The sequence below is a fragment of the Pseudophryne corroboree genome, chromosome 7 (genome assembly GCF_028390025.1).
Source record: "Pseudophryne corroboree isolate aPseCor3 chromosome 7, aPseCor3.hap2, whole genome shotgun sequence".
Lineage (NCBI taxonomy): Eukaryota > Metazoa > Chordata > Amphibia > Anura > Myobatrachidae > Pseudophryne > Pseudophryne corroboree.
In genome coordinates this window covers 350,421,734-350,438,645 of record NC_086450.1, presented here as the reverse complement: position 1 = coordinate 350,438,645, position 16,912 = coordinate 350,421,734, and the positions used below count along the sequence as shown (strand labels likewise).

The window sequence follows — 16,912 nt, the reverse complement described above, 5'->3', positions numbered from 1 at the left end:
GTCTTGATGATGTGATTGGCAGTGAATCTGCACACTGCTGTTAATCGTGGCATTGTCCAGCAGGGGGTAGAGCAGCAATGATGTGACTCACAATGTGACTGGTCCCCCCTATTCCAGTACCACATACTCCAGGATCTCCCAGGCGACACTATTCAAATGTCAGCCATTATGAATTATGGAGCACAGCCAGTTTCTGCTCATGTCCGTTTACTGAAAACGAGCAGAGGCCATTAATTACCTGCAGTTTCATAAATCTACATAAACAAGAAGTATTCTGTTCATTCTGCTTTTATCTACCACCAGTATTGTCTTAAATAATACATGGGCCAGCGCTTAGGGTGCAAATATTACGTACATCTACCCCTGGTATTATCGTAGCACTTATTAAAGTGTTTTTCTAGTATCTGTGGCCTTGTATATGTTTTGTGGTAGCATGTGGCAGCAGTGAAACAAACATTGGGGCAGATGTATTAACCTGGAGAAGGCATAAGGAAGTGATAAACCAGTGATATGTTCAAGGTGATAAAAGCACCAGCCAATCAGATCCTAACTGTTAATTTACATATTGGAGCTGATTGGCTGGTGCCTTTATCACCTTGCACATATCGCTGGTTTATCTCTTCCTTATGCCTTCTCCAGGTTAATACATCTACCCCATTGTGTTTATCTACATGGTTCATGTACAGAGAGGCAGTTGGTTATTAGATGACAATTTGTTAGCATCATCATACTTGAAAATCACCTTAGAACTACCTGTTTTAGGTCAATTCAATCTGAATGATGCCATTATAGGCATACTGTAGCTCAATTTCCATATTGGGATATTTGTATCTTTGTTATTTTCACCCCTTTATTTTTACTTGACTTACAAAGTCTAGTCATTAGTTTATACTAATGCGTCTTAAGTTATTTTTACTGTGTTGGGAGCAGTGGTATAATCATGCCATGGTAAAAAAGTGCCACCACCTGAAATTTTATTTAACTGGCCCTAATATAAGACAAAGAGTACTTCACTGTATTGAGCCTAATCCTTATTCTTTGTATATTGGCAAATACACATTTTAAAAGCTATTTACACTTTGAATGTTTTCTATATGTTTAATATCATACTCACTTTATATTTAATTAAATCCCGCCCACTTCCATACTCCCCAATGTGCTTATTTTAGGCGCAACCCTACTAATTTGAGAATATTTTTGTCCCAATTCCAGGATAACTGGGTGTCCTAACAATGCCGTGAGTACCAGCGAAGGACCATATTGAAGAGTGGGACATCCCTGGGGGAACACAACACACTCCAACGTGACCATGCCTGTGTATAGCATAACCACGCCCCTTTCTCATGCATATCACACTGGAGCGCACAGACTGTGAGAAATTTGGTATAAGCAATTGTTGGGAGGTGTGCCCCTTTAGTAATTAGCACAGGCAGCCGATCGCTATGTTCCATGAGTGCTCGCTATGTTCCATGAGTGCTCGCATGAGTGCTTTCCTGCAATGCAGTGGTGCCCACACTGGGTTGCTACTGGGAATTTGCAGGGGTGCCAGGGGTTGGTGGTCCAGCATCAAATGAAATTTCATAGGCAAAACTTAGTGCTGCATCAAATGAAATTTCATAGGCAAAACTTAGTGCTGGTGGCTGGCTACCAATCATAACATATGTGGAAGCACAGCCCTGTGCACCAGCACATAACTAAACCCAAAGATGACAGATAAGCATAATTTATTTACATTTTTTTTTCAGATGCTCTAGGGTGCAGTGATTCAAGAAAGACTGGGAACCACTGCTGTAATGGATTCTACATCCCATTATATATTCTGACCTTCAGAAAAGGAATAGCACAGGTGATCTGTGTTGGATTACTGCTCATTGGGAGGTATAAGATTGTTGATAAAAGTACATCACTAAATAATAAATTTCACAGCAAGAATGACTGCAAGATTTACAACCCATATCTAATAATCATTTCTCTACCCATGTCAATCTACACTTAGAAACATTATTGATATTATGGAATGGTAAAGAAGAAGTTTAACTGACACTGTAAACCAGCCGGCCTGCTGCTGACACGCATCATTATCCCCAATCTCTGGCCAAATCTGTATATTGTCATGGTATTACTTGTAAAAAGTTTATCTGTACCAAAACACATTTAAGACTCTGACATAAACATAGTTTCTTCAAACATGACTATATTCCCTAATATATTTCTCCATTTCCAGAATGTCAGCTGAAAATAATAATCCAGATAAATTCTGCTGGAAGAATGTGCTTAATATGTGTTTCGTAATATTTTAGAAAGCTCAAAATACAGATTAATTTGCTTAATTTATTTCATAAGGAAGCCCTGAAGCTGTTGCAAGAGTCATATGAAATCTGAGATTACAGCCAAATAGGGGAACATGTTAATTTCTCTCATTTAATGGATTACTTCAGTCATGGATCAGAATCAGAACTCAAGTGAAAGCACCCAGTATTTAACATAAATAGTTAGACAGTGATATAATAAACTATTAATACTGTTATACATTTCAAGAAGCCAGATGCAGTGTTTGATCTCCCATCTGCATTATTTAATAATAAAATGTAAAGAATGGTCACATTCAATTTAATGAGATAACCAGTCTGTTACGATATTGTGCAACTGTCTGGTAAAAGGATGTGTTAGAAGCCTGTCTTCATGTCTAGGCTAATGAAGTACAGTATGCAGGGCTCCTGGGAGAACAAGAATGCAGAAAACATAGCTGGTTGGGAGTTGTAATTCAATTGCAGCTCATTAACTCAAGGCTGTTTAGAACTACAGTAATCTTTGAACAGCCCAGCACCATCGGAACAATACAACTGTGCATACTGTACATGAGCTGGGGTCCTTGCAAAGTCCTTAGAAAATCCTAATGATGAACACAGAGCAGGGTAGTCAGTTACTGTAGCTAATCTCCTTATCTTACACAGGTTGAACCCGATGGGCATTTTGCCTCTTTTCAACCACATTAACTATGTTACTGTGTCACTATGTTACTATGTTACTATCTGCCCTTTGCACACGTATGCTTATGCAAGCTAATAATCAATCTAGACAAGTGGAGTGTGGTATGCTAGGTCGACATTTATAACATCGAGAAGAGAATATCGACATCCATAATGTCGACATTCATCATGTGGGCACTGCTGAAATATCGACATGATATAATGTTGATAAACCATCCCTGGTGGTCTAGCAGTGTTTTACTGGACCCAACGGCAGCAGAATCTCAAGCCATGGGATGAGCGGCGTTATAGGGAGCATTCTGCCCCTATTTCTAACCCTAACACCTACACCTAACCCTCCCCCTAGTGCCTAACCTTAACGCCGCCCTCCTAGTGCCTAACCCTAACCTTCACCTAGTGCCTAACCCTTTCCTCCCCCTAGTGCCAAACCCCACTCTCTCAGTACCTAACCCTAACCTCTCCCTAGTGCCTAACCCTAACCTCCCCCTAGCACCTAACTCTCTCAGTACCTAACCCTAACTTCAACCTAGTGCCTAACCCTAACCTCCCCCTAGTGCCTGACTCTAACCTCCCCCTAGTGCCTAACACAACTCTCTCAGTACCTAACCCTAACCTCCCCCTAGTGACTAACAATAACCTTCCCCTAGTGCAGGCCTGGCCAACCTGTGGCTCTCCAGCTGCTGTGAAACTACATGTCCCAGCATGCACTGCCACAGTTTTGCTACTAGGGAATGCTAAAACTGTGGCAAGGCATGCTGGGATATGTAGATTCACAACAGCTGGTGAGCCACAGGTTGGCCATGCCTGCCCTAGTGCCTAACCCCACTCTCTCAGTACCTCACCCTAACCTCCCCCTAGTGCCTAACAATAACCTCCCCCTAGTGCCTAATCCCACTCTCTCAGTACCTCCCCCTAACCTCCCCCTAGTGCCTAACAATAACCTCCCCCTAGTGCCTAACCCCGCTCTCTCAGTACCTCCCCCTAACCTCCCCCTAGTGCCTAACCATAACCACCCCATAGTGCCTAGCCTTAACCTCCCCATAGTGCCTTACCACAATCTCCCCCGAGTACCTAACCCCCAGTGTCTAACTCTCACCTTTCCCTAGAACCTATTTCTAACCTAACCCTAGTAGACAAACCCTAAAATCCCCAAGTGCCTAACCCTAACACCCCAAAGTGCCTAACCCCCCCCCCCCCCCGTGCATAACCCCACCCCCCAGTTCCTAACCCTAACCTCTCCTTAATGCCTAACACCTCCCCCTTGTGCCTAACCCCACCCCCCTAATGCCTAACCCTAACTGCCCCTAGTGCCCAACTCTAACCTCCCCTAGTGCCTAACCATAGCAGCCTATTCCTAATTGCGATATAATGGTGTCGACACTGTGAATATCGACTTTATGACTGCATCCCGGGCAAATGTCCAATGGACTTTAAAACACCTGTAAGTATGCACTCACCTTCTAGAGTCCAAGAATCCCATGGAATAAAGAGATATTTCACCAATTAGTGCGTAGTCTGGGACCATCATGGCGACTGTTCGGAATAATGCCTAAAAAACCAAACCGACAAGGTTCAATGTTATTTTCATTTTTCAAGCATGATTTTGATGTAGGACTCTCAGGAATGTGAGGGCCCATTGCATGGGCAGCATGTTGTTTTGAAACAAATATTTAAGCCAGGGGTCAACAAAGTCTAGAAACCAGACCATTTCAACCAACCAAAAGAAAGATTTGTACAAAATACTACACAAGCCCCTTCAATAACCCGGCCACACATGTCCCGTCAAAATGCTCCTTAGACAGCAACATGCCTCTCTAGCACTTAATTCATAGTACGTCACAAAGCAGGCATGTCATTCACTGGTGATGAGCAAGCAAACATCCTTCACTGATCTGGAAAGTTGCCTAAAGCTATCGTCAAGCGAATGTCCGTTGTATTTCTGACACTCATAACAAGCAGTCTGCACAACTGGCTCAGTGTACTACACACACTGCCCGCACATACTGCAGGGGTAGATGGGGCAGGCCGCGGGCATGGAAGCATGTGAGGAGGACTCAGAGCAGCTGGGACACTGCAAAGATCCAACATGCAGGTCATCACCTCAAGTCAATGCATTGGTTGCCTACCTTCTCTGACCTCATTGCTGTAACTGACAGAACACGGTGTAAGGACAGACCCTCTTTATACTTCTTGACAATCACACATTTACTGCCAATTACATTGTCCGTTTGGTGTTACATCATGTTAATATTCAGCAATAAAATGTGCATCTGATTAATAAGTTGAAGGTGACTGTGAGGCTCTGCACCGTTTGTTTCACACCTCTTATAGGGGGTAATTCAGAGTTGATTGCAGCAGCAAATTTGTTAGCAGTTGGGCAAAACCATGTGCACTGCGGATGGGGGGGGGGGGGGCAGATATAACATGTGCAGAGAGTTAGATTTCGGTGGGTTATTATGTTTCTGTGCAGGGTAAATACTGGCTGCTTTATTTTTACACTGCAATCTAGATTTCAGTTTGAACACACTCCACCCAAATCTAACTCTCTTTGCACATGTTATATCTGCACCCCTGCAGATATAACATGGTTTTGCCCAACTGCTAACAAGTTTGCTGCTGTGATCAACTCTGAATTAGGCCCATAGTTCAGACATACTCATATGTTCATTCATTTACAAGGTGCTAAAAATGGCATTTATACAGATTTTGGGTTCTTGGCCATGAATCATCTACTGCTTGGTATCAGAAAAGCTAAAAGACATGTACGAAAACATTCACAGAACACAACAACAGACACCTGTACATACATCTTGCTAAGAAACTGAATTTCACACAGAATTGGAGAACAAAAAAGTATAAAATGATGCATAATGACTGTGGAGAGCATTGAGTCTATGGATGCACCAAACATAACACTTCAAAAGCTTAGGGATGGATATGTGTCCACAAGGCATTTTATGTTGTTTCTGCTGGTGATGTGTATGCTAGATGCACATGGCTACTGTTGGTTTCTTTCTATGTCTGTGTCTGGGATGGGTATCCAGACTGCCAGAATGCCAGCATCAGGGTCCCAACTGCAAAACGCCGACAATCCTTGGTAAGTATTCTCCACATGTTGATTTTGTTTCCAAACAGAAGTTGTATGAAGTGTTGGTAATGTACTATCTGATAGCTGATTATTATAGCTGCCATACTGTACCTTTAGATTGTCTGGAAGTTCAGCACGACCTGCATAGCCAGGATTCATAGTAATGAACACGGAACAGGTTGGGTTGAGCGTAAGTTCAGATCCCTCAAATAAGAACGTTTTCATGTTTCTTATGATTGCTTGCTGTATGCTTAGAATCTGCTGGGCTACTACTGACAGTACCTCCACCTAGATGTACAAATATACGTCATGTGACATCAGCTATAGTATACAATCTAATAATAAACAGAAGGAGAAATTACAGCCTCCACTGGAACATCAATAACAAATAAAGGGCCTTATTTAGGTTGGATCGTAATTGCAATGCAAGGTAATTGTAAAGCTGCTCTTAACAGTTCTGCATTCCGATCCTTAGCAATAAAAATGCAGGAGGTGGTGCATACCACCTTCTTTCTGCATTTGCGATTGCTAAAAACTGTGATGCTATTGCAGTTCGGGATGAACATCGCCATCATCGGTCGCGATGTTCATTTGCGACTACAATCTGTGTAATCCTGACCTGTGACTGCAACTGCAATCTGTGTAATCCTGGCTAGCGACACCAAGGAAACTGCAACAGCGTCACAGTCCTTGGCCTTACCACTCCCCAACACTGGTCCTGGAACTTTTCCTGCACGTGCGCAGTTTCCCAAACATCTGGAGCATGCGGGTTGGGTCGCATAGGTGATCCAACCCGAATAAGTCCCAAAGTGCATGAAAAGTAACACAAAGAAAAAAAATTACTAATGTAAAAAAGACAAAGAAATAAATAAGCTACATTTACACAACACAAATGACAGAGACAATTCACACCAATTTCCCTACCCATTATTAAAACAATAAATGATAAATAATACATTTCATTAGTCATGATTGAGATATATGCTGTATATGAAATACAAGCAACTCTTAAGTGTGCTACAGAAATATAACTAAAGAATAATGTGACTAAGGGATATATCCAGGGGCGTCAGAACGTTTTTTGGCTGGGCGGGCCAAGATAAAATTTCAGTTTGGTGCCCCTAGCTCCTGGCCACCTTAGACAGGTCTCCTGTATGGAACTCTATAGTGCAGCTGGGAGTGGCCCCTTGTACACATTACACCTGGTAGAGCCTCTTATACACATTATGTCAGGTAGAGCCCATCACACATATTATGCCAGGTGGAGCTCATTATACACATTACGTCTGGTAGAGCCGCTTGTACACATTACACCTGGTAGAGTCCCTATACACATTATGCCAGGTAGAGCCCATTATACATATTACGCCAGATATAGCCCATTATACACATTATGCCAGGTAGAGGCCATTATACACATAACACCTGGTAGAGCCGCTTGTACACATTACACCTGGTAGAGCCCCTATACACATTACGCTTGGTACAGCCCATTATACACATTACGCCTGGTAGAGCCCATTATACACATTATGCCAGGTAGAGCTCATTACACACATTACGCCAGATAAAGCCCATTATACACATTATGCCAGGTAGAGCCCATTATACACATTACGCCTGGTAGAGCCCATTATACACATTATGCCAGGTAGAGCCCATTACACACATTATGCCAGGTAGAGCCCATTATGCACATTACGCCAGGTAGAGCCCATTATGTACATTACGCCAGGTAGAGCCCATTAAACACCTTACACCTTGTAGAGCCCATTATACACATTACGCCTGGTAGAGCCGCTTGTACACATTACACCTGGTAGAGCCCATTAGACACATTATGCCTGGTAGAGCTGCTTGTACACATTACACCTGGTAGAGCCGCTTGTACACATTATGCCACATAGATCCCATTATACATATTACGTCAGATACAGCCCATTATTCACATTACGCCTGGTAGAGCCAATTACATATGTTACACATTATGCCTGGTAGAGCACATTACACATTAAGCCTAGTAGAGCTCATTACACATGTTACCCATTACGCCAGATAGAGCCCATTACACATGTTACACATTACGCCTGGTAGAGCCCATTACACATGTTAGATAGATAGATAGATAGATAGATAGATAGATAGATAGATAGATAGAAAAAGTGCTCTGGTAAAAAAAAGAGATCAGAAGGACACACTTGCAACAGGAGCTTTTATGAGCAATTACTGTAGAAAACATCAAGGATTTCAAAGAGTTAAACTCACTATTGAGAATGTCGGGCTTCCCTGAACACTGACAGCTCCCATGCAGCATGTAGCGGGAGAGGACACAGAGAACGGAGTGCACAGAGAATGCTCCTTACCTAAAGTTCAGTGACAGAGGAGAGACAGCCTGTGTGGACGGAGTAGCCGGCTGTTAGTGTCTGAGTCTGAGAAGGGAGAGGGGGGAGAACACCCCCACTGCATGCGCTCCTGGGAGGGAGGAAGTGACTGGAGAAGCCGGCGCCACTGCCTGTCATATTTCTGACGGGTGCAGCGGCAGCCGGCAGCAACAGCGCACACAGCAGAGTAGCAGGGCAGGGAGAGTATAAGACAGTATAAGACATTGCTGGTATATGTGATATACTGAAAATTATGGTATAATAATAATGCATTCATGATATTTGCTGAAATATGGCGTGCGCTCCTGTGTTTTCTCCATAGTGTTCCTTTAGGGAATTTGGCTGCCAGTTTGGTGTTCTGCGCATGTGCAACGCCATCTGATCTTGTCACTGTGAAAGAGGGACAAGGATGTATTCCACTTAGCCTCTATCTTTAAGATTGCGCTCCAAAGTGCGGGGGCAATGTAAGAACAGTCAGCGGAACTGACCGTTCCGACACCAACATCTATCAATTTCAACAGCACTTTCTGGCACACTGTGGGGCAGATTTATTTACCTGTGGGTTGTGTCGCACCCACTCTGCTTCTGGGTCAAGCGTCCAGATTTATTTATTTAGAAACCCAACTATCAACCCACATACAACCCTGAGATAGCAGTTAAGGCTGATTTCTGATCGCACCTCCTGAGCCAAGAAGAAATCAACATTAACTGCTGCCTCTGGGCAGGGCTGGATTATAGCCACATGAGACTGGGCCTGAAAATTATCAATTACTTATTGTAAGAAGCGGAGGAGGTGTGACCAGTGTTGTGTGGGTGTGGCCAGTGCCATGTGGGCGTGTACACACTACTATCATCCCCAATGTCTCCCAATTTTTTTTCTTAAATAAAGCATTTTATAAGGATAATAGAAATACAATTTTAGTATATGGGTGAGGATGTGGCCAGCTGGGCGGCTGTCATATTCGTGCTGTCATGATGGGCTTACCCGGAAGCAGAGACACAACCAGTGGATAATTTAATTAGTCCCATAATACATATAGCATTGGCTTCCTACACACAAATCTTCAGAAATGTAGAGTTGACCTTTAAGAAATGTAAACAGAAATTTACCTCAATTCGGTTGAATTCGTCAAAACAGGCCCAGGCTCCAGACTGCGCTAGGCCTTTGAAGAATTTGCCCATAGCTTTATAGTCAAGGCCATCTGAGCAATTAAACACGACACACTGAGGGAGAAACAGCAGAAAAACATTTCTGTATTACATTATATGCTCTTTACATGGTGAATTGGCACACTCTAACATGTATGGGAATTAATCTTTCTCCAACTATATATGTCTATGTAATTACATACGGTAATAATCCAGATGTAATTTCCTATGTACAGTATTCACTTATACATGACTCACCTTTTTAAAGCTCATGGAGCAAATTCTAATTAGCACTGTCCTGGTGTCTTCTAGAATATCATATACTGTAGAAGCCAATGTAGTAGTAATGTAGACTGGCTATAAATCACCTAGTGTGGCATGAACTTTAGTCACAGGAATATTGTAAGTATGTACCTGTTAGCTTTAAGGGGGTACACACGTAAAAATCTGTGCTTAAAATCTAAGCAATCTGACTGGATTGCTTAGAAGCTAAGCATGGATCTCTCGTGTGTATGCCCCCCAGAGATAGCGATGCGCGGCCCTGCGCGGCACTTTCGGCTGTGCTAGATTGGCCTGCATGCAGGCACAATCCAGCACATCGCTCATTTCACCCGCTGGGTGAAATAAGCGTCCCCTCCCCGCCCACCCCTCCTTGCTCAGCACACATCGCACTGTGCTGAGTGAGGGGAGAGATGTGTGCTGAGCGTTCGTGCTAGATTGTTCAGCACACATCTCTGGATAAAATCACACATGTGTACTGGCCTTTAGCTACTAGGCGAGCTACTGGGCCCCAATACTACATACTTGCCTACCCTCCTGGAATGGCCGGAAGGATCTCAAAAATCGGGTGGAGCTCTCGGTCCCTCAGAAGGGTGTGCGCCCCTCCAGCCCTGCGTTCCTCCCCTTGGCCACCCACAATAGAGCACAAGTAGGCGGGCCAAGGGGAACCGATGGCGCGATTTATGCATCATCCAGGAGCAGATTGGGATGGAAAACCAGCCCGGGAAATTTATGAAATGTATGAAGCAACCCTAATGGGGGTGCAGTCTGATGAGGGGATGGAGTCTGTTGGGAGGAGCGGGATCCCTCCTCATAGGGCCTGATTGTACACAATTGCGGCCTTTCTTGCATCTTTTGCTGCAGTTGTGTCTGAGACCAGGGACGGATTGGGAACCAAAAGTGGCCCTGTAAAATTTTGCAGAAGTGGCCATGGTCAGCACAAGAGATATAACACACCGTGTAGCCATGGCAGCATCACTGGATGGCAGCGTTGCTCTACTGCAGAGATGGAATAACAGAATGAATGGGGACAATGCAGTGTACTGAGTGTGGGGGGCTGCCAGTCATGTGGGGGGTGGGGCCACAACACACAAAACAGGCCCCACAGACACGTCGGCCTACCAGGAATCTTCCTGGAGAGCCCTGTGACCAATCCACCCTTTGCGTTATTGTAGCCCCCCCTTACACACACACACTATACAGTGCCAGTTTTCTCGGCACTGTAGAGTGGGAGGAGGAGTCATGATGATGCCACCATGCCAACACGCCTCCCAGACAGCCCACCTGTGTGCCGAATACGCCCCCTATACGCTGACCAATATGCAATACTAGGACGTGGAGGACTAACCATTACTCATTGTGAACAACATGGCCTATATACATGCTGAGGGCCTATATACATGCTGAGATGGTCGTGGGTACCCCATGTACTTTGTACCCACTTCCCTCCTGTCTCATCGCCCCTGTAAATAAGCAAAACTGGGGTATAGACCACACAGGCCCCAGGATTGGGACTGTTAAAGGAAATTTTTCAAGCAAAAGCTTTGCTGACGTGGATACAGTAATGTATTCTAATATGAGTGTGAAATGAAGATGACCTGAAAAAAGGCATGTACAGTATAGGTTAGGGAGGCATATCACTAGACACAGAGGAGGCGGTAAGGTTACTAACATGGGTACTAAAAGAGATTTTACCAAAGCACTAACCAATGACGATTACAGGTCATCATTGCTACATAAGGTGAAAGATGTCCCTAACGCAAGGGAAAATACTTATCTTAGTTGTATGTATGTAAACGCCAGAAGCATTACTGGTAAAAAGGGCGAACTAGAAATACTTGCAGCACGCAAACAGTATGATATTATAGGCATTACTGAAACTTGGTGGGATGAATCTCATGATTGGATAGTCAATCTAGAGGGCTCTACACTGTTTAGGAGAGACAGACTAAATAAAAAGGGTGGAGGGGTGTGTCTTTACGTATAGCCGTTTTTAAAACCTGATATACGGGAAGAATATTCAGGAGGGGACTGTAGACACTGTCGAGACATTATGGGTAGAAATTGCATGCGGGGGAAAAAGGAATAAAAAAGTTAGTATTGGGTGTATGCTATAGGCCGCCTGGGATCAACGCATCTGATGAGGAATTGTTACTAAAGCAAATTGAAAGAGCAGCAGGAGTAGGAGACATAGTAGTGATGGGAGATTTTAACTATCTAGAGATAAACTGGAAAAACGATTCATGTGATACTGCTAGGGGCAATATGTTTTTAAACACACTTAATGATAACTACTTAGTTCAACTAATTGAGGAACCAACTAGGTACAATGCAATATTAGACCTGGTATTAACAAACAATGGGTATTTGGTATCAGGTATTATAGTAGGGGAACCCATAGGAAACAGCGACCACAATATGGTCACATTCAATATCAGTTTTCATAAACAGCCCTATACTGGCTCAACTAGGACTCTAAACTTTAGCAAAGCGAATTTTGAAAAGATAAGGGTATTTTTCAGGGACATTGAATGGGAAGGTTTGTTTTTAGGAAAAAATACTACGGAGAAATGGGAAGTACTAAAATTCCTGCTAGCTAAAAATACACTCAAATTTATTCCTACGAGCAGCAAAAAAAGGAATAAAAATCATAAACCGATGTGGCTTAACAAAAAGATAAAGGAACTTATGGGCAAGAAAAGGCGAGCATTTAAAAAATACAAGTCTGACGGGGAAGCAGAGTCATTTCAGCACTATAAGGAATGTAACAAAATATGCAAAAAGGAAATAAGAGCGGCTAAAGTAGAAACTAAAAAACTAGTAGCAAAGGAAAGCAAAGCGAATCCCAAAAAATTATTTAAATACATTAATAGCAAGAGATTAAAGAAGGAGAGTATAGGCCCTTTAAAAGACAAGTTGGGAGTCTTAAGCAAAAATTATAATGACATAGCGGACACACTAAATTAGTTTTTTTCAACAGTATTTACTAGAGAGGACCCAATTCAGGGACTAACACATAATCTCAATAATGAGAATATCCCACTGATAGGTACTTATTTAAGCGAGGAAGTAGTCTGTGACCGATTAAAACATTCAAAGATTAATAAGTCACCAGGTCCCGATGGTATTCACCCAAGGGTTCTAATGGAGCTTCACTCTGTACTTGCAAAACCGCTATTTTTGATCTTTAAGGATTCAGTAATATCAGGTATGGTTCCCAAAGACTGGCGTATAGCGGAAGTAGTGCCTATATTCAAAAAGGGAAGTAAAGCTGAACCAGGTAATTATAGACCAGTTAGTCTTACATCTATAGTGGGGAAAGTATTGGAAGGTATTCTAAGAGATAGTATTCAGAAGTTCCTTGAAGTCAATAAGGTAATTAAAAGGAATCAACATGGGTTTATGAAGGACAGATCCTGTCAAACCAACTTATTTGGCTTTTATGAAACAGTAAGCGCAAACCTAGATCAGGGTAAAGAGGTGGGTGTAATCTTTTTAGATTTTGCCAAAGCATTCGACACTGTACCACACATGAGACTTATCTACAAGCTACAAGAATCAGGGCTAGGAAGCACAATATGCACTTGGGTCAAAAACTGGTTAAATAATAGGGAGCAGCGCGTTGTGGTTAATGGATCTTTTTCAACTTGGACTGAAGTGCTAAGTGGTGTGCCGCAAGGCTCAGTATTAGGACCGCTATTGTTCAATATTTTCATTAACGACCTAACAGAAGGTCTAGAGAGCATGGTGTCAATTTTTGCAGATGATACCAAATTGTGTAAAGTTATAAATGCGGAGGGGGATGCTGAGTCGCTTCAGAACGACTTAGTTAAACTAGCAGCTTGGGCAGCGAAATGGAGAATGCGCTTCAATACAGACAAGTGTAAGGTAATGCACTGTGGTAACAAGAACAAAAATAACACCTACCTACTAAATGGGGTAAAATTAGGGGATTCTGTACTGGAAAAGGACTTAGGTGTCCTCATAGATAGCAAACTAAGCAGTAGTACCCAAAGTAGGACTGCAGCAAAGAAGGCTAATAAGATATTAGCATGCATAAAACGGGGAATTGATGCTAGGGACGAGAGTATTATACTCCCATTATATAAATCACTTGTGAGGCCACACCTTGAATACTGTGTACAATTCTGGGCACCTTACTACAAAAAGGATATCCTGGAGCTAGAAAAGTTTCAAAGGCGGGCGACCAAACTAATTAAGGGTATGGAAACGCTGGAATACGAGGAAAGTCTTGCAATACTAGGCATGTTTACACTGGAAAAGAGGAGATTAAGAGGGGACACGATCAACATTTACAAATATATAAGGGGACAATATACAGATCTTGCGCAGGACCTGTTTTTGGTTAGATCAACACAGAGAACTCGTGGACACTCATTCAGGTTAGAGGAGAGGAGATTCCGCACAATACGGCGTAAAGGCTTTTACGGTAAGGACGATACATGTTTGGAATTCCCTGCCTGAGGGAGTTGTAATGGCCGACTCAGTCAACACCTTTAAGAATGGGTTAGACAAATTCCTAATGGATAAGGATATCCAGGGTTACGGGGCATAGTCACGCACTATGGTTATTATAAAAAAGAGGGGTAATACGTAACGGCAGTCATCAACTTCAGTCAAAATTTTATACATCATAATCGTGCATAGGAGACCACAAACTCGATGGACAATTGTCTTTTTTCAACCTTAGATACTATGTTACTATGTTACATACTTATTTGACAGATTAAGTGAAAACCTGAGAATTAGCGAAGGTCTTACAGTCAAATCAGATCTTGTACTATAAAAAGTGTTCAATACCTGCCTAGATGTTACCCTCTGTGTCTGGGATGCCAGTACATATTAGCTGCCATTTAATGGTGTGTGAAGAATATATGGTAGTCTAGGAAATTGCAGAAAAACAGGAATCTGTACGTTGGGTGCAAGGTTCAATATTTTGATGAAAATATGAATACATTCCTCATGTTAGATACGCACAGGTTTGCAGTGGTGCTGACAAGCAGACAATTGTCTTTCTATAAAAAGAATTCATCTACTTAGCCATGTTTCACTTTATATTTTCTGTCATGGAATCAAAATGGATTTATTAAGGACTTCTTATGCAAAATACCCTAATGCCAAATAAAAGCAAATCTTAAGCTTTACAAATATAAGAAAGACAATCATTTACATAAGTATTGTTGTGATACTTGTTTTAATACTTGGTATAAGCACATTAGCTGTGAGTCGACTTGACTAATCCTTTACCAGCTTTATTCATCTTTCTTTTCTAGGATTAAGCCGTGAACTGCTGCATGCTTCAGGCCATTGCAGGAAAATTATTTTTCTCCCAAGTCCTAAGACTCTTATGGGGAATGTGATTTTTTTGGCACCACTATAAAAATTGGTTGTCCGATGGAGCAATTCAATTGTTCTGGGTGCCTATTAATTATTGTGCTTGTTTGCATCCAAATAGACAGAGTCGAGCCACTTATAGCAGCTAACCCCATTTAAAGTCCTGCTTATGGTGCTTAATTTGCCGTTTACATATTTCTTCTCGCCACCTCAGGAGGCTACAAGGATAAAGGTGTCCCCCCGGCAGAATTTGCACCTGAATGGTGAATTGCTCCATTGGGCACCCACTAGTGACAACCACGGGGGAAAACAACTGAATTGACTCCTTGGAGACTGCTGCAGATTTGTCTATATCTTGCTTCATACATTTTGTCCTCTATCTAAATAGATGTTTATACAGTACCTTCAGCAGAGAAACAGCCCTATAGCATTATGGGCTGACCACCATGTCTAACAGACAAGGACTGTGTAATTGGGGTGGTGCTAAACAAAGAATCTGGTATGGAAGCTAAAAGTTAAACCCAGGTCATAGAATCTTCAACCATTTGGAACAAGGTCCTCTAAGTCAGGGGCTGGCTAGCAAATTTGAACCTAGGGGTCAAGGCCAAAGCACTGGCCCATAAAAATATGGTTTAAGGCAGTGTATCCCAAACTTTATACCTCAGGGTACTTACAGGGGCGCCCTAGGTTGGTGCTTCAAGACCAATTCAAATTATTTAAAGTCAATGTAGTAGGTAAAACCAGTGCTGGTGGCTTCCAGTCATAACATATGTGGCCAAACATAAGTGAATCTTGTCGCTCATCTTATAACTGATCCTAAGGATGACATACTGTATAAACACAATTTACTTAATTTTATATTTTTTTCTGAAATGTTTGTCCTAGTAGTGCAGTGAGTCGTGACTCAAAAAAGTTTGTTAACCACTGGTTTAAAGTTTTTCGGTTTTGAACATGGGATGATTTTTCAAAAATGAAACGCTGTTTTGCTGGAGAAAACTGATGTTTTCACAAGCACTTTTTCCCTTTGCCCTATATATTAATGTGGTTACCGCTCACGATTACCATGCTGGGGAAATCAATTTAAGAACCACCACTGCTCCAACCTACACAAGGTTTTTCCTTAAACAATAGTTTGACTTTTGAAACTGTCCAACAAAGTGCAGATATGTGATGTGATCAGGTTGTCTTCCCATCTGCATCATGGAAGACTGCAAAGCTACCCGGGTTGCAGGGCTGCCTTCAGAAATTGTGGGTAGGTGTTGCAGGCTCCATAGCAACCTCACCCTCTGCGTCCATGGTAGCTATGCCCTTGGGTAGGAGCAAGGGATGGTCCCCCCTCTCTGTCAGGCCCTGGGACTTCAGTCCATACTTTCCTACTCTCCCGGATGGCCGAGACACCCTCGAAAATCAGGTGGCACTCCCTGGCCCCCGGAAGAGTGGGCAAGTCTCCTGGACGAGTGCCAAATTTATAGAAGTATATACTGCTGCACCTGTGTATATTGCTCACATGAACTCTTTGGCTCATTTATTGTGTGTATATGTGGCTCTGGCACTAGCCAGCGCTTCCTCAGCCATTTACCTCACCGCACGTCCCCGTCATCTTTGCCTCACTAGCAAGTGCTTTTATCACATTCTTGCTATAAATTGGAACGTGGCTTGTCCTACACATA

The 16,912-nt window shown here is 42.6% G+C and overlaps 1 protein-coding gene across 2 annotated transcripts in view; it reads right to left on the bottom strand.

Annotated features, from left to right (window-relative positions):
* Window positions 1–16,912, bottom strand: part of DNAH3 (dynein axonemal heavy chain 3) — a 952,415-nt gene that overhangs the window by 302,221 nt on the left and 633,282 nt on the right. For both annotated transcript variants that reach the window (XM_063934423.1, XM_063934424.1), the window contains 3 exons: window positions 9,570–9,683; window positions 6,190–6,366; window positions 4,448–4,539 (listed from right to left, as the gene is read on the bottom strand). In XM_063934423.1, the coding sequence (XP_063790493.1) occupies window positions 4,448–4,539; window positions 6,190–6,366; window positions 9,570–9,683 (383 nt within the window). The remainder of the gene's footprint in view (window positions 1–4,447; window positions 4,540–6,189; window positions 6,367–9,569; window positions 9,684–16,912) is intronic.